At 45.4% G+C, this 24,435-nt stretch overlaps 1 protein-coding gene across 10 annotated transcripts in view; it reads left to right on the top strand.

The window, feature by feature from the left end:
* Positions 1 to 8,698: 8,698 nt before the first annotated feature.
* The window catches only part of Mark3 (microtubule affinity regulating kinase 3), an 87,705-nt gene continuing 71,968 nt past the window's right edge, over positions 8,699 to 24,435 (top strand). For 2 of the 10 annotated variants that reach the window (XM_029484374.2, XM_029484376.2), the window contains exon 1: positions 8,701 to 9,287. In XM_029484374.2, the coding sequence (XP_029340234.1) occupies positions 9,237 to 9,287 (51 nt within the window). In that variant the 5' untranslated portion in view covers positions 8,701 to 9,236. Of the gene's footprint in view, positions 9,288 to 24,435 lie in introns of all 10 variants that reach the window. The other 8 variants (XM_021178540.3, XM_021178543.3, XM_021178538.3 and 5 more) reach the window with 5 other exon arrangements.

Here is a 24,435-nt window from a genome sequence, read left to right on the forward strand (position 1 = left end):
GTCCTGAGCACTAGGACAAAGGTGGGCACCACCACGGTCTGGCTCAACCTCATTCTTTTGATGAGTCTGGGTTATCTCAGTGCCACATTCTTCCCTGCTGAATTGCCTTCGCCTGGTCATAAAAATAAAACAAAACAACAACAACAACAAAAAAACAACAAAAAACAACAACAAAAAAACCCCACAGCTGAAGCTGGGTGTGCTGGCTAGCATTTTAATTCCAGCACTTAAGAGGCCAGAACCAGGAGATACCTTTAAGTTCCAGACAGCCAGGGTAGTGCAGTGTCTCAGAAAATAGCCATGGGCTCTGGCAAGATGGCTGTGTGGTTAAGCGCACTTGGTGCTCTTGCAGACGACTTGGGCTTGATCCCAGCACCCACATGGTGCCTCTTGACCCTCTGTTACTCCAGATCTGATGCCCTCTTCTGGTCTCTGTTGGCACCGGGAACATAAGGCGTTACACAGACATATATCCAGGCAAACACTCACGTATACATAATAAAATGAATACATTTTTAAAAATTGACTGTAATATGAGGGTTTGAGTGGGTCTGGGTTCAATTCTATTAATTTAGAATGCTGCTAAGTGTTGAGTTGTCTCTAGCTCCCTTACATGTCATTATTGGGCTAGTACCATGGTGTCTTAATAATTGTAACTTGAAAAATAATTATTATTGGGCTGTGGAGATGGCTCAATGGTTAAGAGCACTGACTGCTCTTCCAGAGGTCCTGAGTTCAATTCTCAGCAACCACATGGTGGCTCACAGCCATCTGGAAACAGGATCTGATGCCCCCTTCTGGAGTGGCTGAAGGCAGCAACAATGTACTCATATAAAATAAAATAAATATAAAATAATAAATCTTAAAAAATAATCATAACAAGTATTTATTATTATTATTATTATTATTAATGAGCACCTGACTGGCTTGCGGTTTTGAAAGTGCAGGTCAGGCCCCAGGCTCTCTGGCTACAGCTTGGGGATCAAGTCTGGCTCTCAGCAGCTACTCCATCACCATACCGGCCTGCTGCCATGCTTCCCACCCTGATGATTCGGAACTGATTCTCTGAAGTGGTGAGCAAGGCCCCAAATGAATGTTTTCTTTTTTTGTTTTTGGTTTTTTTGAGACAGGGTTACCCTGTATAGTCCTGGCTGTCCTGGAACTCACTTTGTAGACCAGGCTGGCCTCAAACTCAGAAATCCCCCTGCCTCTGCCTCCCAAGTGCTGGGATTAAAGGCATGCACCACCATGCCCGGCTACCAATGTTTTCTTTTTTAACTTACCTTGTTTGTGGTTTTATCACAGCAATAGAAATGTATCCAAGATCCGGGCATGGTGGTGCATGCCTTTAATCCCAGCACTGGGGAGGCAGAGGCAGGGGGATTTCTGAGTTTGAGGCCAGCCTGGTCTACAAAGTGAGTTCCAGGACAGCCAGGGCTATAAGGAGAAACCCTGTCTCAAAACAAAAACAAAAAACAAAAAACAAACAAAAACAAAAAGAAATGTATCCAAGACAGTGTGTCAGCATTCAAAGAAGCCTCCATGCAGGCCTGAAGAGGTCTTCTGATCCCCTGGAAATGAGGTAATAGATGGTTGTGAGGTGCTGCCTGCTGCTGGGAATTGACCCCAGGTGAGTAACCTCTGAATCACCAAGCCATCTCTTCACACCTCAGGACTGTATAGTCTTTTTTAAACAAACAAACAAACAAACATGGTTTATCTATGTAGTTGTCCTGATGTCCTGGATCTCACTCTGTAAAACAGGCTGGCCTTGAACTCAGCAATCCACCTGCCCCTGCCCACAGAGTGCAGGGGATTAACAGTGTGAGCCACCATGCCCAGTGGTGTTTGTAGTTTTGTACTGAGTTTTGAGATCAGGAGCCGTAAATGTCCAGGTTTGTCCCGGTGCCCAGCATCTCTACGGTTCACCGGACTCTCGGAGTTACCATAGACTTCCTAGGAATTTTATTTTGTTGTGTGGTGCTAGGGGTTCATCTTAGAGCCTCACATATGCTGGGCAACTGTGCTACTGCCATCTGTGCTGGATACTTGGCACAGCCTAGAGTAAAGGCCAGTCTGATGCAAGTAGAAGCTTGTCTGGGTTGCCTTAACTGATGTGGGAAGAACCAGGCTAAAAGCGGCAGCAACATTCCCTGGGTTTGAACCCAGGGTTCTGTGTGAGTGGGGACGGGGAGAGCTAGCTGAGTGCTAGGCAGGCAGGCATGTATTTCCCTCCGTTCTTGGCATGGACAGAATGGACTAGATGCTTCAGGGTCCCTGAGACAATGGGCTAGAATCTGGAAGCAAACCCTTTCTTCCCTACGATGCTTTTGCCAGGAATTCTTGTTTTGTTTTGCTTTCCTTTCCAAGACAGGGTTTCTCTGTGTAGCTTTGGCTGTCCTGGAACTCAGTCTGTAGACTAAGCTGGTCTTGAACTCAGAAATTCACCTGCCTCTGCCTCTCAAGTGCGGGATTAAAAGCATGCACCACCATTGCCCGGCTAATTCTTTTTTTTTTTTTTAAACAATGCTTTAACATAAAAGTAGGATTTCTTCTGAGGTTTCCATCATTAGGGAGATTTAGGAATTTGGGGGTTTTCTTGTTTTCTATTTGTTTGACTTGGATCTAGATCAGAAATCTTGTTTTAAGAGAATCTGTTTTGGGCCGGGAGTGGTGGCGCATGCCTTTAATCCCAGCACTTGGGAGGCAGAGGCAGGTGAATTTCTGAGTTCGAGGCCAGCCTGGTCTACAGAGTGAATTCCAGGACAGCCAAAGCTACACAGAGAAATCCTGTCTCAAAAAAAAAAAAAAAATCTGTTTTGGATTTCCTTGGCTACAAAAGCTACTTCCTATTAATATTCAAACACACCGGCTATTCATCTGTACTTGGTCACATTACGTCCTTGGTTCTCCTGGCCTCAATCTGAAAGAAGGCTTTGAGTCCTGACGCCCCACGGGAAAGGCGTGAGGTGGGACTCAGGGCTGACTCACAGGGCCAGCCCCAGACAGCTCATGTCTGAGGTCACACCCCACAGGAGAGGAGGCGTGCTAGCTGCAGGAACGGAATCTGTCCTGACAACTTCTCAGGCTCCCTCCGGTCCTGCCTGCCTGGGTCGGGAGTTGCCCATGTGAGGTCAGGGACTTAGCACGCTGGAAGACTGGAGCACTGAGGTCCTACACTCTCATTCCTCTCCCCTTTTCCACACTGGCAGCGGAGAGCAGAACGTATGCAAGTCGGAGGACGATTCGCAGGAGTCCATTCTCCTCTTTTACTGTGTGGGTCCCAGGAATTGAACTCAGGTCGTCAAGTTTGGCGGCGGCGTGTGTCTTTACCCACTGAACCAATTTACCAGCTCCAGAGATCCAGTTCCTTTGCTGTACAAGGACAGAGCCAATAAAGGTTTTCTCTCTGCTATTCAGTAGTTTGGGCACCAACATTCCATGTCTCCATTCATACTGATAATGGATATTTGTGTCATTTCTAGCTTTCTTTTTTTGTTGTAGGGCCTGGAGTGTTATTTGTTTCATACATGTTCTCTCAGTACATTTCAAACTATTTACTTATTTATTTGTTTCAAAACAGAGTATCTCTGTGCAGTCCTGGCTCTCCTGGAACTCACTCTGTAGACCAGGTTGGCCTCAACCTCAGAGCCCCTCGCACTGGAATCAAAGGTGTGCGCCGCCGACATCCAGCCAAACCTTTAAAAGCTCTTTAAATGTTGATTTGGATGTTTTGATTATGTATATGAACACGTCTGTGTGGGGGTCTGTGCACGCATGTGTCTGAAGTGCCTGTAGAAATCAAAAGGAGGCGGCAGATTCTTTAAAGTTGGGGGTAATTATCGGCTGCCTAGTGTGCGGCCGAGACCCCAGTGCTGGTCCCCAGTGAGAGCAACACACGTATTTAACCAATGAGCTGTCTTTCCAGCTCCCTTACAATTTCTGAAAATCAGCCAGGCACTGTAGTGAGCTCCTTTGATAGGGAGGCAGATGTTGGTGCGATTTTTCCTTGGGTGGCTTTTTTACTGGGTTCTTATACCTATTACCCTCCCAACCCCACAACACTAGGTAGGAGAGAAAGGTTACAGGGGTCGGGGGCATGGCCTCTTTCAGCCAACAAAATAGACTGCTTCCTGATGATTAGGGGCATTGGGTTCCCTGGGACTGTCCAGTCTTTGTCGTCAGGATATCTCCAACCCCTTGTCTCTCTGCTCATGAACACTTGACAAACCGCACCAGCAGCAGCAACAGGAGTGGCAAGGGGAGCAGCAGCCTCCTGGGCCCTCTTGGGGAGCTTCCATTTATCTCCTCTTCAGAATCCCCAGAGTTCAACTATCTGAAGCTGGCAAGGATCTCACCCCTGCTAGTGCACGAGGCAAACCATAATTGCCTGCTATGAGGTAGCCTTTTATCCTACACCTGGGATTAAAGCAAAAAACAGGCACACATCGTAACTGGGGTTTTAAAGAAACCAAAATTCTCACTACTGGCAGAGGCAGGCTGATCTCTGAATATGAGGCCATCTGGTCTGGTCTACATAGCAAGTTCAGGCCAGCTAGGGCAATATAGTTAAGACACTATCTCAAAACAATAACTAAGGCCAGGGCGTGGTGGCACACGCCTTTAATCACAGCACTCGGGAGGCAGAGGCAGGTGGATTTCTGAGTTCGAGGCCAGCCTGGTCTACAGAGTGAGTTCCAGGACAGCCAGGGCTACACAGAGAAACCCTGTCTCGAAAAACGAAAAAAAAAAAAAAACCAATAACTAATAAGAATTTTAAATTTATTCATTTATGTGTGTATGTTCACACACACGCGCCAAGGCAGGTGTAGAAATCAGAGGGAAACCTGCAGGACTCACTGCTGTTCTCCACTGGGTTCCTAGGGGTTGGACTCAGGTCAACGGGCTTGGTGGCAAGCACCCTCATCAGATGAGCCACTTTGCCAGACTATCTTCAGGTAAATATTTTGCATAGAATTGTGGTATTGTCGAGCATGCATAACTTGGTGATTGTTGCTAGTGCTACCAGCTGTAGTTAAATTCTTCCAACATGTCATTTTAAAAAATTGTTTTGCCCAGGCGTTGGTGGTGCAACGCCTTCAGTCCTAACCCTCTGGAGACAGAGGCAGGTGAATCTCTGAGTTTAAGGCTAGCCTGGTCTACAGAGTGAGTTGCAGGACAGCCACTGATACACAGAGAAACCCTGTTTTGAAAACAAAAAAACCAAGCAAACAAGTAAATAAAACCTAATAAAATGTAAAAACTATTCAAGTGTGTTTTGACTATGTGTGTATATGGGAGCATGCCTTGTACCTAAGGGCCAGAAGAGGTCGCGGGATCCCCTGGAACGGAGTTTCAGAAAGTTGTGAGCTGTTGCATGGGTGCAGGGAACTGGACATAGGTCCTCTACAAGAGCAGCAAGTACTTGTTACTGCTGAGCCATCTCTCCTGCACCCTGTCTTTTTTTCTATGTCATCTTGGTTGGACTGGAACTCTCTACAGTAGATTGGCCTCGAACTCATGGATCTTCCTGCCTCTGCCTTTCAAGTGCTGGAGAGAGATTCAGAATGTGAAGTGCTAGCCATGCAACTACAGGGACCTAAGCCTTATCCTCGGAGCCCAGGTACATAAGACAGGTGTGGCGGTACATGCTTGTAACCCTAGGGCTGAAGAAGCAGAGAGAGCAGATCTCGGGGGCCGGCTGCACAGCCGGCTAACTGGTGGGGAGCTCCAGACCCTGTCTTTCAACCGCTGGGACACAAGCGAGCTGCTCTGCCCACCTGGAGTTTACGTGGATTTGGGAGATCCAATCTTTCTGCTTGAGCACCAAGACCTTTAACCACTGAGCCATCTCCCCAGCCCTGGGTGCATTTCTGACTTGCAGTGGGTTTGTTGTTACGATGCTCAAGGTAGGAACTGCTTCAGTAGGAGGACAGGAAACAGACTGGGCATGGGGGTGTACACTTGCACTTTCGGCCTCAGGAAGGCTGAGGCAGGGTAGGAACTGAAGGCCAGCCTGAGCTGCGCAACAAGACTGTCTAAAAATAAATAATAAAGGGCTGGGGCTCGGGGGAGAGAATCGGCCTGAGCCTGAGCTACACTGCAAGACTGTCTAAAAAATAATAATAAGAGGGCGGGAAATCAGGCCAGAAACAAGCACTATGAAAACAATAGTTTAAAGTTTAATTGCTCCATTCCTCCTGGAGAGGTCACAGATGCGCATAAGTTCCTCTGGACACAACCGCGTCCTTCTCGTGCCCATGCCCTCCTGGTCCCCTCTCCCTTTTCATGGGCCACAGATATGCCTGCTGCTTCCAGCTCTTTATGGTGAGTTTACATTTTTTTTTTTTACGTATTTTCCTCAATTACATTTCCAATGCTATCCCAAAAGTCCCTCATACCCCCCCCCCCACTTCTCTACCCACCCATTCCCATTTTTGGCCCTGGCGTTCCCCTGTACTGGGGCATATAAAGTTTGCCTGTCCAATGGGCCTCTCTTTCCAGTGATGGCCGACTAGGCCATCTTTTGATACATATGCAGCTAGAGTCAAGAACTCCGGGGTACTGGTTAGTTCATAATGTTGTTGCACCTACAGGGTTGCAGATCTCTTTAGCTCCTTGGATACTTTCTCTAGCTCCTCCATTGGGGGCCCTGTGATCCATCCAATAGCTGACTGTGAGCATCCACTTATGTGTTACATTTCAACAACTTCAATTCCAAACTTTATGAAAACTAGGAAGTAGCTTGAGGTGAAGTGGTGTCATCTTTACCCCTAACCTCTGGCATTCATTGACTCAGAGTTTAATGTGTCCCTTGAGTGAGGAAGTCCCCCTGGGGGAAGCCTCGTGACCAGTTACTTCTCTGGCCCATGTGGGTGCTCTGAAGTGTCCGCAGACCTCTGTAAAGCTCCTGCCAGTGGGAGGCTGACAGCCTTCTGGGAGGTTTCCCAGGAGGAAACCAGTGCAGGAGCCAGTGCTGAAGCACCAGAATTCCTCAGGGTGGAGGGGAGAACTTGTTTTGGGCCATGTCTAACTCTCCCTGGCTCCTGCCTCTCACATGCTCCTGATGAATTTCCTTGGATTCACCCTGTTGTTTCTCACCTCCGTGCTTTTCTGTATTAGGCTAAACTGGGTGCCTGACAGGCCAGCTATCGTTCCATCTTCAGAGTAAGTATGCCTTCTCTAAGTTTCCCCTACTTACAAGTGGGATAGGATGCCCTCGGTTAGTCTCTTTCTATTTATCACAACCTACATTTCAGTTGAACTGCGTGGAACAAACATTTGATTCAGAGGCTTTCCTCTGCAACCCTCTGCTTAACTAAAAAGGGAGAGAGAGAATAACATTTTAAATAGGCCCATCTGGTGCCCTGAGCACACCCCTAATTGGGTGAGAGGAGTTCTGAGTGCATCTTGGTCCCCGCTTGTTTTGTATTGGGACCCTCTGGCCTCTCTGGAAGTGATGCTGGTGTTTGACGATCTGTTGTTTCACAAAGCAGGATACACCAAGATATTGGGGTGTTGGGGAGGGGCAGAACCAAAGCCAGCAAACAAAACATAAGAAGGAAAGAAAGCAAAGTTTAGTCACTCACGAGTTTAGCCATTTCTAAAGCTGTAGGAATGGGGTTCAGATCCTTCTATAACCAACAACACCGATGGCCCTGGTAAAGTAACTTACCCAGACTTTAGGTCACGTGCTGTGCCTGAGCATCTTATGCGGCTACACTGAGGCTTAATGAATAACTGGCACAAGGTGGACTATTAGCAACAGCCTTACCCCGGCTCACACAGCCCTTCCTCCTCTACCAATGGATTCTCTCCTTAGAAGACATAAAGAGGTGACAGGCTGAGCAGGCTTTCTAGAAGAGGCAGCATATTCAGAGTTCCACCTGCAGGTCACTCCCTGGTCCAAGCCTGTAGCAATATCGCTCTTCAGAAGACTGGAGTAAGAGAGGGAGAGGCGAGAGAGGAGGAAGGAGAAAAGGAGAGAGGGGAAAAATGAGGGATAGAGGGAGTGAGAGAACGAAAGGGAGACAGAGAAATATTGATTATATAAGCCCCCTACCGGCATTTAGGACCTGATCCTGGGGGCGTCTACGTGATCTCATCGAGCCCCTCTTCCCATCTGTTTGTGCTACCTTGTTATTTCATACTTCACTCTTTCATCCGAATGGGTATTCAATCGAGCCGGGTCCGATAACCAGTGGCTCCTTAGTCAGAGGCAAAAAAGTTCTTTGGCTGGATGCTAGATGCCTCGGTTACGAAGCAGGAGCCTGGCTCCTTCCTCTTCTGCTGGACCAGTGACTGCTCCTTCGCTGCTGGAGCTCCATCCTTTGCAGCGTGGCCGCGGGAAAGAAAAGTCAACTTTTGCAAACAGTAGGCTCTTCATGTGTAGTATAATCCAGGCAGCCTAGATCTGTACTCTGCAAATCCAGTCGGGCACAAGATGCCCTCTAGGGCAGTGGTCCGGAGGGGTCAGGGATGCCCAGGCAATCTGGACCATTGGAACTCTCCGCCCGCTAGAGCTGGAGGAGACCAAGCAAGACCTTTCCGACGGCCCCACCCCCTCAGACCCAACAGGACGAGTCGCCCCTAGCAACAGCAGCCGGCAGCTAGCTCCGACCGCGCTGATTGGCGGAACTCCAGGCGGCCGTAGCGTCACTTCCGTCAGCCGGAGGCAGCGGAGGAAGCCGAGGCGCGGCCATCTTGAGTCTGTAAGGCTCCTGAGGTGCCGGGGAGCGGCGGTGGCAGCCCGCAGGGCGAGGCCGGGCGGAAAGCGAGCCGGAGAAGGGAAAGCAGCCGGGCGTGGGCGCCTCCTCCGCGGCTCCCTCCATGGTCGGCGCCTGCAGGCCGCGGCGGCCTGTCTTGCGCTCCATCTCCGCTCCATCCTCCTGCGCTGCTGCCTCTTCAGGGGCTGCCGGCCGCGCCGTGTCGAGCCCCCGGGGCTGAGCTCCGCGGCGCTGCGGCTGCGAGCGGCGAGGAGGCGCAGGGCCCGCGAGGCCCGCGAGGCGCCCTGAGGCTTGCGGCGGCGGCCAGCCGGCCCGCTTCCAGTGCGGCCGCCGGCGCTGGGGGAGAATGAGCCCCGGGGCCCGCGGGCGCACGGCCCGGGCCAGGCCGGAGATCTAGACTCCGGCCGGGGAGGGCAGGGCCCGGAGGCTCGCGGCCGCTGCTCGCCGGCCGCCCAGAGCTGGGCGGTTTTGTTTTCGCCTTGGCGTTGTGCGGAATCAAAGCGCAATAAGATGTCCACTAGGACCCCTTTGCCAACGGTGAATGAACGAGACACTGAAAACGTGAGTGGACCGCGCTGCAGGGTGGCAGACCCTCAGGGTGGTAGCAGGGGGACCCAGCCCAGATGCTCCAGGCAGGGGTCAAGGCGCAGCCCTGTCCTGCGGCGCGCGTGCGGTCTGCGCGCTGTCCTTACGGTCGGCTGAGCATTACCCGTCCGTGCGCTGCTGCGGCCAGTGCGCGGTTGAACACAACTCTCCTCTTACGTCGGGCAGGGTCTGAGCCTGCCAGTCCTAGGTGCAGATTAATAGGATCCAATCGGGTCGAGCGGAGCGCCCTTTAAAAGGAGAGTAAGTTTAATGACAACCGCTAAAACTAAGTGCCCCGTGGAGAGATCCTTGTGAGCCCCCGTAGTTCCCGCACTCACAAGAGTAGTTGTCTGCTCGAGAGCCGCTGCCTTTATCAAGGAGTAGCTTCCCGTCCTTGGCAAAGCTAAATCTGTTCGGAAGCAGCGGGCTGAGTGTTTTGAGAAGCAGATGTGAAGCTCTGCTCTGTTCTGCTGCCCGGCCGAGGGACACCCACTGGGTTGCCTTTTCCTTCCGCTGCAAAAGATTGCCTTGGAGTAGCTCTCAGGCCCGGTCCAGTGTGCACACCCAGCAAATCTATGTAAAAGGATTTCGTTCGAAAGGACCTGCAGAACCAAACCAAACCAAACCACAGCCTGGAGCAGCATTGCTAGGGAGTGACAAACATGTAGTAGTAGTTCTACTGAAGAAATGTTTGACCTGCCCAAGTGTTTTTTGAACTCTTCTTCCGCATCGGATTCCAAAGTGTTCCAGCCTAGCTTTGTCCTCTGTAAAGCATTTAGTAAATAACTTGTAAAGAAACTTCACTGGCCTTTCATTATGCAGAGCTATGAGGTAACTGTTGGCAAGAAAATGCTGTCTCTTTGGAAAAGCTTTCATGCTCTGGGTGTTTTCATGCTTTGAAAACCATCCTTAGACATGGTGACCTAGTGGTATCAAATGCCTTCATTTTAATCTTCAAAATGACACTTGTGCTTGATAGCTCTTAGGTAATTTAGTCTATTTACATAGACCTTGGTCTCAGTCACCTCTGTGGTGTGTTAATAATATACAGTTGTATATGTTCTTCCACCTGAGATCGATTAGAAGATTTCCTAACTAGGAGAGCTTAGACTAGACCTTTTCCCTCCTCTTCCTTCCTCACCCTTCTCCCCTTCCTTCTCTTTTTTTCTCTTCCTCCCTTCTTTGTTCCACAGTTCTTGCTGTGTTGCTTGGGCTGTCTAAGGGAGCCTCTGCCTCAGTTTCCCCATGGCAGAGGATACAGACACATCCACCAACCATGGAATCCTGAGACCTTTCCTCTTTATGTTCTTTTGAAGAAACTTATCTTTGACCTGATTGATCATCATATTCTTTGGCCATCCTAAAAAATGAAGCAAGTAAATCAATTGATTGGCTTTGATCATTGATTTTTTTTTTTTAACTCAAAATCAAAACTTTAGGTAGAACCAGAACTTATGCTTTCTAAATTGAAGTAAGAAACAGGTTTATGATAATGAAAGAACATTTTAGTCTTCTTTCAATTTCTATACTATCATCTGTCTGCCTATCTAATCTGCCATGTCTGTCTGTCTGTCTGTCTATCTATCTAATCTGCCATGTCACTGTGTAGCTCTGGCTATCCTGGAATTCTCTATGTAGACTAGTGACCTGCCTGCCTCTGCCTCTGAAGTGCTGGGGTTTAAAGGCATGCTCCACCCTGCCTGGCTTTAACAGTATATTTCATGGGGGCGGGAGGACTCAAGGAGAAGTAGTCTATTTTTAGACCGGAATGCATGGTTTTAGGTGGTTATTTGTGATTATTTTACACTGAAGTGGCTCATTCTTCACATGTTCTTTGTCAATTTGTTAAGTTGTTTTGTGATTTTGTATGTGGTAGAATTGCTACCTTTGTTTTAAAAAACAACCTAAGGGCTAAAGATGTGCCTCAGTGATAGAGAGAAAAGTTTAGGATGTGAAGGATGCCTTATTCCTTTCCTTTCCTTTCCTTTCCTTTCCTTTCCTTTCCTTTCCTTTCCTTTCCTTTTCTTTTTCTTTTTTTCTTTTTTTCAGGCAGGGTTTCTCTGTGTAGCCCTGGCTGTCGTGGAACTCAGTAGACCAGGCTGGCCGAGAACTCAGAAATCCACCTGCCTCTGCCTCCCGAGTGCTGGGATTAAAGGCGTGCGCCACCACGGCCAGCAGGATGCCTTATTCTTAATGTATCTTAAGGTTGTTAAAATCAAGAGCTTATGCCACATCCACCTTATTAGCTTATGCACTAATTCACCTTGTCATGTTCTGAATGTAGTCTTGCACATGCCTGATATGGAAATAGCTGTGTCTGCTCTAGTGTGGGGCCTGTGTGACCGGCACATCTCATGTTCACTTTAAGCATAGCCTGCCCTTCCCTGTCATTACTACACAACTTAAGTTAGACTTTTGCCAGTTGCATGGAAGTACAGCAGGGAATGCGGGATCTCTGCCTGTTGAGAAGCTCTTGTTAATCAGGGTTGTGGACATACAAGATCAACACATTTTAAGTGGACAGTCTGATGAATTTGACAGATACACAGCCATGTGGTCACCACCACAGTCGAGATAGAGAACATTTCCACCTCCCAGAAAGGTCTCTTGTGACTTTTGATAGCCCTTCCCTTCTCATTTCCCAGACCCTTGGCAAGCACTGGCTCATTTCTATCCCTTTATCATTACCTTTTTTTGTAAGTGGAACCATAAAACATATAACTTTTAAAAAATTTAAGACAGTCTTACAATGTAGCCGAGGTTGGCCTCAAACTTATCCTTGTGCTTCAGCCCCTGTACAGCGTGATTTCTAGTGTTGGGTGACCCATGCTAGCTGTGTCTGACTTCTTCTATGTAACAGAATGCTTTGCTTGCCTGACTGTCTTTCTTTTCTTTCTTAGTACAGGTTTGACTTAAATATCCCTGGCTGTACATAATACTTTTTTTGTTTGTTTGTTTTGTTTTGTTTTGAGACAGGGTTTCTCTGTGTAGCCCTGGCAGTCCTGGAAATCACTCTGCAGACCAGGCTGGCCTTGAACTCAGAAATCCACCTGCCTCTGCCTCCCGAGCGCTGGGATTAAAGGCGTGTGCCACACCCCCCACCATATGCTTTTTGTTTTGAAGATAGGATTTCTCTGTGTATATTTGGCTGTCCTGGAACTCACTCTGTAGACCAGGTTGGCCTCAAATTCAGAGGTCTGCCTGCCTCTGCCTCCTAAGTGCTGGGATTAAAAGGTGTTTGCCATTGGGTTGGAGAAATGTCTCAGCGATTAAGAGCACCGACTGCCCTTCCAGAGGTCCTGAGTTCAACTCTCAGCAACCACATGGTGGCTTACAACCATGTAATGGGATCAATGCCCTCTTCTGGTGTGTCTGAAGACAACTACAGTGTACTCAAATAAATAAATAAACCTTAAAGAGAGAGAGAGAGATGCTTGCCATCACTGACCAGCCACTTTAAATTTATTATCTTATTTATTTAGGTTTTTTTGTTTTTGTTTTTTGAGACAGGGGTTCAATATGTAGCCCTGGCCACTCTGGAACTCACTCTGTAGACCAGGCTGGCCTCAGCCTCAGAGATCTGCCTGCCTTTGCCTCTCCACTACTAGGATTAAAGACGTGCTTCACTGCTACCAGGTGCATAATACTTTTGAGATTGTGTTTTAAAGTGTATTCATAGTTCATTTCTTTTTATTGCTAATTAGTATTCCATCAGATGTATCATGATTTTTAAAAAAAATTCTTTAACCAGTTGGTGGTCATTGGCTGTTATGATTAGAGCAGCTTTGCATTGTGTGCGTGCGTGTGTGTGTGTGTGTGTGTGTGTGTGTGTGTGTGTGTGTGTGTGTATGTGTACTAAGCTGGCTTCAACTCAGGGATCCACTTGCCTCTGCCTCCCAAGTGTTGAGATTAAATTTGTGGACCACTGCATCCTAGCCTTTAAGAAGCTCTGGCTTTTTTTTTTTTTTTTTTAAGATTTACTTACTTATTTGATGTATGTGAGTTCACTGTAGCTGTACAGATGGTTGTAAGCCTTCATGTGGTTGTTGGGAATTGAATTGAGCTCTGCTTGCTCTGGTCAGTCTCGCTCGCTCCAGTCAGCCCTGATTGCTCAGTCCCTGCTTGCTCCAGCCCAAAGATTTATTTATTATTACACATAAGTGCACTGTAGCTGACTTCAGAGGCACCAGAAGAGGGCGTCAGATCTCATGGGTGGTTGTGAGCATCAAGTGGTTGCTGGGATTTGAACTCAGGAGCTTTGGAAGAGCAGTCAGTGTTCTTACCCGCTGAGCCATCTCGCCAGCCTGAAGCTCTCTGGCTTTTATCTGCATTGTAAATATATATCAAGAAACATTATTTGCAGTAATATTAGTTATTTTCACCTTGTATACTATTTTGTTCTTATGTGTTTGATTTTCATGTTACTGCTCACCTATGAATGGGAATACAAAAGTTATAGGTCAGAAAAACCAGTTAAAATTCTGGGGCCAGAAGATGGTTGTGTCTAGTGTTCTGGGACTGGAATTTCAGGTGGTTGTGAGACTCAGTGTGGGACCTGGGAACTCAAACCTGTGTCTGGAACACCCCTTTAATCATTTAGCCCAAAAGCAGGAGGCTTTTTAAAGATAAAGTTTACCTTTTGTTGTATGTTCTATAATTGACTTGCAAAGGGATCCATTAGTAAATCTTGTTTTTTTTTTTTTTTAAAAGATTTATTTATTTATTTTATATGTAAGTGCACTGTAGCTGTCTTCAGACACTCCAGAAGAGGGAGTCAGATCTCCTTACAAATGGTTGTGAGCCACCATGTGGTTGCTGGAATTTGAACTCAGGACCTTCAGAAGAGCAGTCGGGTGCTCTTACCCTCTGAGCCATCTCACTAGTCCCCGTACATCCTGTTTTTATTTGACAAGATTAGAAATTAAATTTCAGAGCAGCTGGCATTCTGTAAGGCTGGATTACTTGCTAGAGGACTAGAAGCAGAGGTTTGTTAGTTAACAGCTCTGGACTTGTCCATCATGGACCTGCTCTTTATTTCTCTGTGGTGGCAGTTCTGATGACTCCTTTAGAACCTCTGTCTCCAAAAATATTTACATTATGATCCATAATATTAGCAAAGTTACAGGTATGAAGTAGCAACAAAAATAAATTTATGGTTGGGGTTACCACAGCGTGAGAAACTGTATTAAAGGGTCACAGCAGCAGGAAGGTTGAGGACCACTGCTCAGTGGGCTGGTCTGGAATGTGCTGTGTAGAGGAGGCTAACTTGGAATTCACAGAGATCTTCCCACCTCTGCCTCCCAGATGCTCAAACTGAAGGTGTGCACCACCACACCCGGCTATATCAGGTTTTTAGAAGTTAGTATATAGTGGTCAGGATTGTTAACTTTTGTGAAATAAACTAATGGTGGTATTGTCTAGCCAGCTGTTGATTGGATGATGAGTGAATTAAATTGTTGAACAATTTGGAATGCTTCCTGAGTATGAGGCTGTGCTACTGAGGGTGTTTTGTATGCTCGACAACCAGATTGTTCTTGTTCCTTTGGACTTGTTTGTCCAGCAGAACAGTACTCGGGGCTTTGTGGAACAAGCCTGCACTGTCTGACCTGAGCAGATGGACCTAGAGGGTCGCTGTTGGTGGGGTGCTTACCTCCGCGTCTCACCTCCGAGCAGGCTGCCTTCCTAACAGGCTCCAAGACAGTGACCACACCCAGGGACCACACTTGGGATGAGCTTGCTAACTAAGCTACCTTTCCTTTTAGATTGTCCAGGTTTCTAGAAGAGATTTTTACTAGATACAATGGGACTTTCAGATTCTATAAGTTGTTTTTGAGACAGGGTCTACAGTGTAGTCTTGGATCCTGGAACTGCCTACTTAAATCAGCTGACCTCAAATGCTCTGAGTTTTCATTAAATGACTTTAAAAGAATATGTGGCCGTGGGACCTAGGAGTAGTTACTACTTGTTCTTACTTCGTTTTATTCAGGCAACAGTACACAGTAGTTTATATAGAAACTCACTTAAATATGTAGTATGTGGGACTGGAGAGATGCCTCAGTGGATAAGAGCACTGGCTGTTCTTCTAGGGAGCCAGGTTCAGTTCCCAGCTTTTACCTGGTGTCTTTACACCAGCTGAAACTCCAGTTCCAGGGGATCCAATAGTGTATATGTGGTTCACACTCATACACACAGGCAAGACACCTGTAGGCATAAAATATTTTAACTTTAAAATATATAGTATGAGCTGGGAACGCTAGTACTCGCCCCATCGACTGGGGAGGCTGAATTGTATCATGGCTGGGTCAGTTTGAGCCCAGCCCAGGCAGCCTAGTGACATCTTACCTTAAAGCTGACATTTTTAAAAATGACATTCGTGTACTTTAGAATTTTTGATTTTATGTGCATAATCACAGAGAACTTTCTACCCTGTGGGCCCTGGTGATTGTTGGCAGGTCGGCAGCAGGCAGCTAGCTTGGTCAGCGTTCTTACTTGCCCAAGGTTATTTTTTTCTCTTATAAGCTTCTTGTTTTATTATCTTATGTATATGGTTGTTTTGCCTGCCTGTATGACTATACTACATGTGTCACTGGTGCCCCAAAAAGCCAGAAGAGGTTGTTGGGTCCCTTGGAGCAGTTAGATTGTGGGCTGCCATGGTGGTGCTGGGATTCAAGCCTGAGTCCTCTGGAAGAGCAACCAATGCCTTTAAATTGGCAGTTCTTAAACTGTGAATCACGACCCCTTTGTCAAATGTCTCCAAAAATATTTATATTATGATTCATAACAGTGGCAAAGCTATAGTTATGAAGTAGTAGTGAATATAATTTTATGATTGGGGGTCACCACAACATGAGGAACTGTATTAAAGGGTCACAGCATTAGGAAGGTTGAGAACCACTGCCTTAGAGATACATATCCAGTTTGCTATGAGTTGATTGTACCTGTTACTTTATTTTAAAAGGGATTGTTGTGTTGGTAAGCAAGCTATGGAGGGTAATTCCAGCACTTGAGGGGAACGGGAACCAGGGTGGATGGAGTTGGGTGGAGTGGGGTCAGAGCTGACCTGGCTATATAATAAGATCCTGTCTCTGTGTTTCTTTGTTCTGTCTGTCTGTCTTTGTCTTTAAGAGCACTTGTTGCTCTTCCAGAGGACCTAGGTTTCATTTTTAGAGTCCACATGGTGGCTCACAACCATCCATAACTCTAGTTCTAGGAATGTTTTCATATATATTTGACAGACATTAAACCATACACTTGAAGGAGAGTGTTGCTCTCGCAGAGGCCTTGGGTTCCCAGCACCTACATAATGGCTCATAGCTGTAACTCCAGTTGGGGGATCTGAATCCCTCTTCTGGCCTCCAAGGGCACCACACACACATAAAGTGCACAGATATACATGCAGGCAGAACATCCATACACACAAAATAAGTTTAAAAAAACAAAACACTTGAAGCATATGAGGGACTAAGACAAGTGTTTGTCCAGCATTTATGAACAACCTAGGGTACATAGTTTGAGGTTCCAGTGTGAGACATTCTCTCCTGTTTCTGTGTGTGTTTTCTTTCCTTAGAGTTGATATGTAGACAAAAATGTGCTTTTATCTGTTCTACTGACCCATATGTACCCTCCTTTAGGAGTAGGGAGAGCAGACATTTTGCTCAGGAGGACTTTTCCTGATGTAAAAGGAAAAATGGATTTTTTTTTTAAGTGTGATGGTTTGATCATTGAACATTACCTGCAGGCCTATTTTAAAACCTTTCTCAATTGTGGAAGTATTATAAAGTCTTTATATTATTGGGGGCATTTCTTTTCCTGTATCTCTTCCTGGCTCATGAGGTGAACAGTTTTTACCCTGCAGCTGTATCATGGCCTTCAGGAATAGCCGTACCTGTGAGCCAAATAAACCTTTTCTCTTGAGGTAATTATCTTAGATATTTTATTATAGTAACAGAAACGGACTAAATAACAGTCCAGCTATTTAGTCTAGGATTCTTTTATTTGTTTTGGTTTTAGGGACAGGGTTTTTCTGTGTAGCTCTGGTTGTCTTGGTACTAGCTTTGTAGACTACTAGACTAGCCTCAAACTCAAGAAATTGGCCTACTTCTGCCTCTTATGTACCGAGATTAAAGGCATGCACCACCACACCCAGACAACCTAGGAATCTTTTGTTTTGTTTGTTTGTTTGTTTTGAACAGCATTTCTCTGAGAAGCCTTGGCTATCCTGGTGTGCTCCCTTTGCAGCCCTGCCAGGCTGGCCTTGAACTCACACTGATAGAGATTGGCCTTACCCTGCCTCTCAAGCGCTGCGTTTAAAGGCAATGTTGAGAGAGCAGCTCTCAGCCTAGGATTCTGCCTTAGTAGAACCACTTTCTTACTCACCTGTGGATAATCTTGATGCTTAAATTACGAGGTGTTTTGTCTGTATTTCTTGTTAATAGTTTGGTAGTTGCTTCTGGGTAGAGCCTAAATACCACCGGGTTTGTGTTAGATTTTACATGAAAATTTGTATTTTTAGTGTTTAATACTAAGTTTGTGTAAGTTAGCCCAAAGATTTTGCTCCCAGGACTCTGTATAAGCCATTTTCTATGCAGTCAGTACTTTATGACTGAACTGTCTGCAGGAGTGCATTCTAGAATGAGAATCCTGTGAGGGAGCAGACCGAGAACCACGCCTCACTGTGCCTACTGCTGTCAGGCTCAGCCAGAAGAGTCATGTAACCCGGGCGGGCAAGCATCCTTTGTTGTGGGAGGCCTTTGAGGCTGTTTGGTGTTCTTTTCACGTTTTGTCCCCAACTCTTCCTTTCCTTTATCCAGCCCCTACCTAGCCTAGGCCTGTTGTGTTATTCTAGCTCTACTGGGAGAGTAGACTTAGGAGTTTATTCTTCTCTTAAATCATCAGAAGAAAGAAGATATTCAATGATAAAGTATCTTTTACACATTATGGTAATGTATTCTAGTTTTCTTTCCCCTTCTTTTTTTTTTTTTTTTTGGTTTTTCCGAGACAGGGTTTCTCTGTGTAGTCGTGGCTGTCCTGGAACTCACTCTGTAGACCAGGCTGGCCTCGAACTCAGAAATCCGTCTGCCTCTGCCTCCCGAGTGCTGGGATTAAAGGCGTGCGCCACCACGCCCGGCTCTTCTTTCCCCTTCTTATTAATTTGGTTTTCTGGACACAGGGTTTCTTTGTGTAGTCCTTGCTGTCCTGTGACTCTCTGTCTGTAGATCAGACAGACTGGCCTCAAACTTATAGAGATCTGCCTGCCTCTGCCCGAATGCGGGGTTCAAAGGCATGTGTCACTACTCCCAGCTTTTAGGTCATATTTTAAAGGCACTTACAGGAATGGTTCTTTTTACTTATAATCTCCATAATCTCCCTTTTATTTTATTATGTGGCCTTGGGTAATTTGTATGACTTTGGGTAAATTACTTCTTGTGCCTCTGTCACCTCATCTATAAAGCTGAATTGATGATAGTGGACATAACTCTCCTCTACGATCTGTGCTCCTCTTTTGTTAGTGTGTATCCCCTGTGTCTCTTGCTCCCTGTGCTGGTAGCCCCAGGCATTTCCATGCGGGGGGGGGGGAGGTTTGGGGACACTAGCTGTAGCTAGTCTGTCTAGAACCAGAAACCCATACACCAGTGGTTCTCACCTTTCCTAATGCTGTGACCTTTTAATACAGTTCCTCATGTTGTGTAGTTCCTAACCGTAAAATTATTTTCAGTGCTACTTCATAACTAATTTTGTTTCTGTTATGAATCATAATCATGTTTTCAGATGGTCTTAGGTGACCCCTTTGAAAGGGTCAAGGCCTACAAGTTGAGAACTGCTGCCATGCAGTAATGCTGATACTTTCAATCTTGGTCAAAAGTTTACTGTATTCATTATTCTTTCTCAGTTTTCTGTGTTATACTAAAACTCCTTGACTGCAGGATTGCTTTGCTTACTAATTTTTTTTTTTTTTTTTAGATATTTTCCTCATTTACATTTCCAATGCTATCCCAAAAGTCCCCCATACCCTCCCCCCGGCTTACTAATTCTAAATTCTAAATATCTAGGAAGAAATCATTTATCAATTATAAATGGCCAATAAATAAATATTTCTTGAATTACTGAGGTATAATGAGATGAATAAATAGGGTAAGTCTGACAAAATACATAAAAGTCAGGCATCACTGATAGTTTAAGGTTCACCCACCTCTGCCACTGTACCTTCTGGATTTCACTCCAGTGAGATCACCTTCTTTCTCCATTCTTACTTAAAACCTCATACAACTTCCTTGTGTGTGGTGCTGGTGATTAACCCTGGCCTAGTCATGGGAAGCAAGTATTCTACTACCGGGCCAGACCCCCACATTTCCTTCAGAGCAATTTCTAGTGTGTTTGTTTCAGTTTTAGTTGTTTCTTCCTTTTTCTTCTTTTAAAACAGGGTCTTATTGTGTTTGGCTGTCTTGGAATGCACTTCATAAACCAGGCTGGCTTTGAACTCACAGGGATCCACCTGTTTCTGCCTCCTAAATGCAAGGATCAAAGATGTGCACCACTAAGCTCAGACTGATTGGGGGGGGGAGGGCACTAGGTAATGGTGATTTCGAGACAGGGTTTCTCTGTGTAGCCCTGGCTGCCCTGGAACTCACTCTGTAGCCTCGAGTGCTGGGAGTAAAGACATTCGCCAGCACTGCCAGGCCAGACTGATATCCTCAAGTGTGGCGTGATGGAGAGAGGAAGATGGATGAGGCTGTAGTTGAGGAAGGAAGGGCTGAGTAGCTACCGTATGGAGCCAAAGGGGAGCCTCAGGGCAGCCACAGTGTACTTGCTGTGAGAGGCTTAAGAAGGTCTTCAATCTGTATAGTCCTTATTTATAAAAAGAGTGTGACATCATCTACCTACCCCTCATTGTTGTAATGAAAGAAAAATGCCCATGAAGCACTTTTCACAGTCCACTCTAGACTGCAGGGCTTCTTTAAATGGTAATCCCACCCGAAGATGACTTTGATAGTTTTTCTGGATAAAGTATTTCAGTGTAAAAACTGAGTAATCCAAAATCATTGATTTTGTTATTGTCACCATTATTACTTATTTTTATTTTATTATTGTAATCATTATTTTTTTTTATAAATTTATTTATTTATTATATGTAAGTACACTGTAGCTGTCTTCAGACACACCAGAAGAGGGAGTCAGATCTCGTTACAGATTGTTGTGAGCCACCATGTGGTTGCTGGGATTTGAACTCTTGACCTTTGGAAGAGCAGTCGGGTGCTCTTACCCACTGAGCCATCTCACCAGCCCTGTAATCATTATTATTATTATTATTATTATTATTTTTTTTTTTTTTTGGTTTTTCGAGACAGGGTTTCTCTGTGTAGCCCTGGCTGTCCTGGAACTCACTTTGTAGACCAGGCTGGCTGAGAACTCAGAAATCTACCTGCCTCTGCCTCCCAAGTGCTGGGATTAAAGGCGTGCACGACCACCACCCAGCTCCATTATTACTTATTAATTAATTTATTTTTGCCATGCTAAGAATTGAACCCAGGACTTTACATGTGCTAATAAAGCACATTTTCTCTTTGGTGTATCTAACTGTTCAACTATACAAACAGTATCCAACCAGACAAATCAACTTGGCCATTGGTTTATTTAGCAGTTTGACACCTGATGTATGCAAAGTTTTGAGTGTTGGTAATATAGACTCTGGAGGGTCTGGAGACTGATCCCCTCTTCTGCGGTGTCTAAAGACAGCTACAGTGTACTTATATATAATAAATAAATCTTTAAAAAATAAATATAGGGGGCTGGTGAGATGGCTCAGCGGTTAAGAGCGCCAACTGCTCTTCCAAAGGTCCTGAGTTCAAATCCCAGCAACCACATGGTGGCTCACAACCATCCATAATGAAATCTGATGCTCTCTTCTGAAGTGTCTGAAGACAGCTACAGTGTACTTACAAATAATAAATGAATAAATAAATATTAAAATAAATAAATAAATATAGACTCTTGAGATGACCCTACTTTCTTGGAGCTCGTCAGGTAGGGTTCACAAGTGAAGCTTTGGGGAGAGAAGTGCAGATGTGGCAGAGAGGGTAGCCTAGTGCAAAGAGGAAAGATGAGACATTGCTATTGCCAGGTGCGGTGCTGGGTGCCTTCCTTTAATCCCAGCACTGGCGAGGCAGAGGCAGGTGGATCTCTCAGTTAGAGGCCAGTCTACATAGGGATTCTAGACTAGTCAAGTTTTCATAGTAGATAGAGACCCTATCTCAATAAACCTGGGTGGGAGGAGTAAAAATTGCTATCAGTCGTGTTGTGTCCGGGATTTAAAGCTGTTTTTTCAGTATTAGTGGCATATGAAACACGTCTTAGGAGGCAAACTGTGCAAATTAATGGAGCTACAGCCTTGCTCTCTGGCTTTGGCATGTGAGGAGCTGAAGAGGCTGTATTAGAGAGGGCTGAGATACGGGCTGTCTCCAGGATGAGAACAATATGGTTGAAATGGAGGAGATGAGTTTGAGAGACTGAAGATGAAGCCCAGATTAACTTAAAAGTGAGGGGAGATGAAGAGGAAGATTCCATAAATTTCTCTGTACAAGATCGAGATGATGGGTTACAGCAGAGAAAAAGTAGGATTTTAGGAAGTCTCGTTTCCCTATAGCAGATTACTTTAAGCTTGGAATGACTGATATTTTGAACAGTTTTTTTGTTGTTGTTATGTTGTTGGCTTTTGTCTAGTTTGTTTTGTTCGCTTGTGACTCACTGTGGTTCCCAAGCTGGCCTCCTCCCTCCTCAGTGCACCAGTGCTAGGATTGCAGACGTGTGCTACTTTTTGTTACACTCACTTCTTAGGGAGCTTGTGGCATGTGCTGTCATGTGTAAGTGGAGGTCAGAGGACAGCCTGCTGAAGTTCCTTCCCTCCTTTCACCATGCAGTCCTGGTGATCCTTCTCAGGTTTGTCAGGCTTGCCTTGACTGGCTGAGCCATCTGGCCCAGTCCTATGTGTTGTGGGAACAGCCTAGTATTAGTAGCATCTCCTCCATTTAACCTCTGAAAATGTCTCCGTCACTGCCAAATGTTCGCTGTGGAAGTAAAATTGCCTTCCCCTATTTGCGCTCCAGTGCTTTCCCAGCTCCGTTTACTGAAAGTCATTCGCCTAAAAGTTGTATACAAAGCCAATTTAATTTAAATATAACTGATTTTCTAAGAATTAATTATTTAATAAGTTTATAATAGTTGGTTTTGAATGGGACTGAAAAATTTCACAGGCTGAGCCCAGGCCTTTAATTCTAAGTACTCAGGAGGCAGAGGCAGGAGAATCTGAGTTCCAGGTCGGACTGGTCCACAGAGCTAGTTCCACACAGAGAAACCCTGTCTGAGAAAACAAAAACAATCAACCAACTAAAAAACTCTCAAGATTTACGCTTGTCTAGTTGCATCTGTCCGTCCATCTCTCTAGTTTTTGAGACAGGCTTACAGTTTAGCTCTGGAACTTACTGTGTAAACCAGTCTGGCCTCAGAGTCACAGAGATCTGGATGCTTCTGCCTCTGAGTGCTGGGATTAAAGGCTTGTGCCACCATGCCACCTATGTGTAGTTGATTTATTTTTTTTTTTTTTTTGTAGGAAGAGTGCTAAACACTTTGAAAGGGTTCTGAGAAAACTAAGGGGATTCTGATTAACGTCTCTTCTCTTAACATCTTTTGGTCCTGCCCATCCACTCTCCCTCCTAACTTTTCCACATTCTTTTCTCTTTACCCCTCTCCCATCCCCCAAACCCTTTTTATAATGCTGTGATAGAATTCAGGGCCTTGTACACACTAGGCAGGCATTCTACCATTGAGTTACATTTTTGGCCCTTTCTCTTTCATTTCTGACTTTACCATCTTTTGGTTTTTTGAGACAGGGTTTCTCTGTGCAGTCCTGGCTGTCCTGGAACTCACTTTGTAGACCAAGCTGGCCTCAAACTCGGAAATCCGCCTGCCTCTGCCTCCCAAGTGCTGGATTTACAGAATTTTTTTTTTTTTTTTTAATTTAATGACAAGGTTTGCTGTGTATTGATTGACTGGCCTATACAACCTGAGATGTAGACCAGGTTGACCTTGATTTGTGTCAGCCCTCTTTCTAGTTCTGGGGCCATAACTAGCTTAGATCTTTTTTTAAATTAAATTATGTAAAAAAAATTTTTTTTTTATCTTATTTAAGAAAACTTTTGTGCTGGGTATTGTGGTACATGCCAATAATTCTAGCAGTGAGGTAGCTGAGGTATAGAAGGATTATAAATAGAGACCAGTTGAGACCATAGAGTGAACACTGCCTCAAGATAGATAGAAATACAAACATGGTTTGCTTTATGCCGAGACAGACAGGCTGGCATGATTCGGAGGTTGTGGCAGCCCTAAACTACTATTTATTCTTTGAATTGTTTGTTTTGATAAACAATTCAAAAGAGAGATCAATGTCAGAACTCCTGGTGACTGTGAACACAAGGGCAAAACAGAAAAGACACAAAAGGCCAAGCAAACACCAGCAGTAAACTCCGAATAACTAAGTGTACTGCTACTGGTAGTTGATAACTGCTGCCAATTCCAAAAACTATTTGTAAGTGTGTGTGTGGAGGGGAGCACACTTGTATCTTATTACTTAAGCGGATATGTGCGGGAGTTTCTAGAGGTCAGATCTTAGTTAAAATTTCTTGAGTCTAGTCAGATGCTGTCAACCTTCTTTTGTTTTTGTTTTAATGTATTTAACATTTCTATATGTGGGAATGTGTGTGGCATGGCAAACGAGATCAGAGGACAATTTGTGGGGGATCAGTTTGCTCCATCTACCTTCCCAGGCCCTGGAATTACACTCATCAGACCTGACAGCAGGCACCTTTACCCACTGACCATCTCACCAATCAGTCCTTACTTTGTGAGGCCCAGAAATCCTTGTATTTCTGCTCCCTTAGCACTGGGATTACAACTAGAATCACAGTGCTTGGCTGTTTTGTGTAGGTTCTTGGTTTCAACTCTGGTTCTCATGATTGCACAGCAATGCACTATACTTTTGTTCTCTCTTCATCCTGAGTGCTGGGACTAAAGGCGTGCACCACCGAGCCTGGCTTGGAAATATATTAGATTGAATTAGGGAAAAGACTCAAAA

The sequence above is a fragment of the Mus caroli genome, unplaced genomic scaffold (assembly GCF_978045245.1).
Source record: "Mus caroli unplaced genomic scaffold, Mus_caroli_1 scaffold_14, whole genome shotgun sequence".
Classification (NCBI taxonomy): Eukaryota; Metazoa; Chordata; class Mammalia; order Rodentia; family Muridae; genus Mus; species Mus caroli.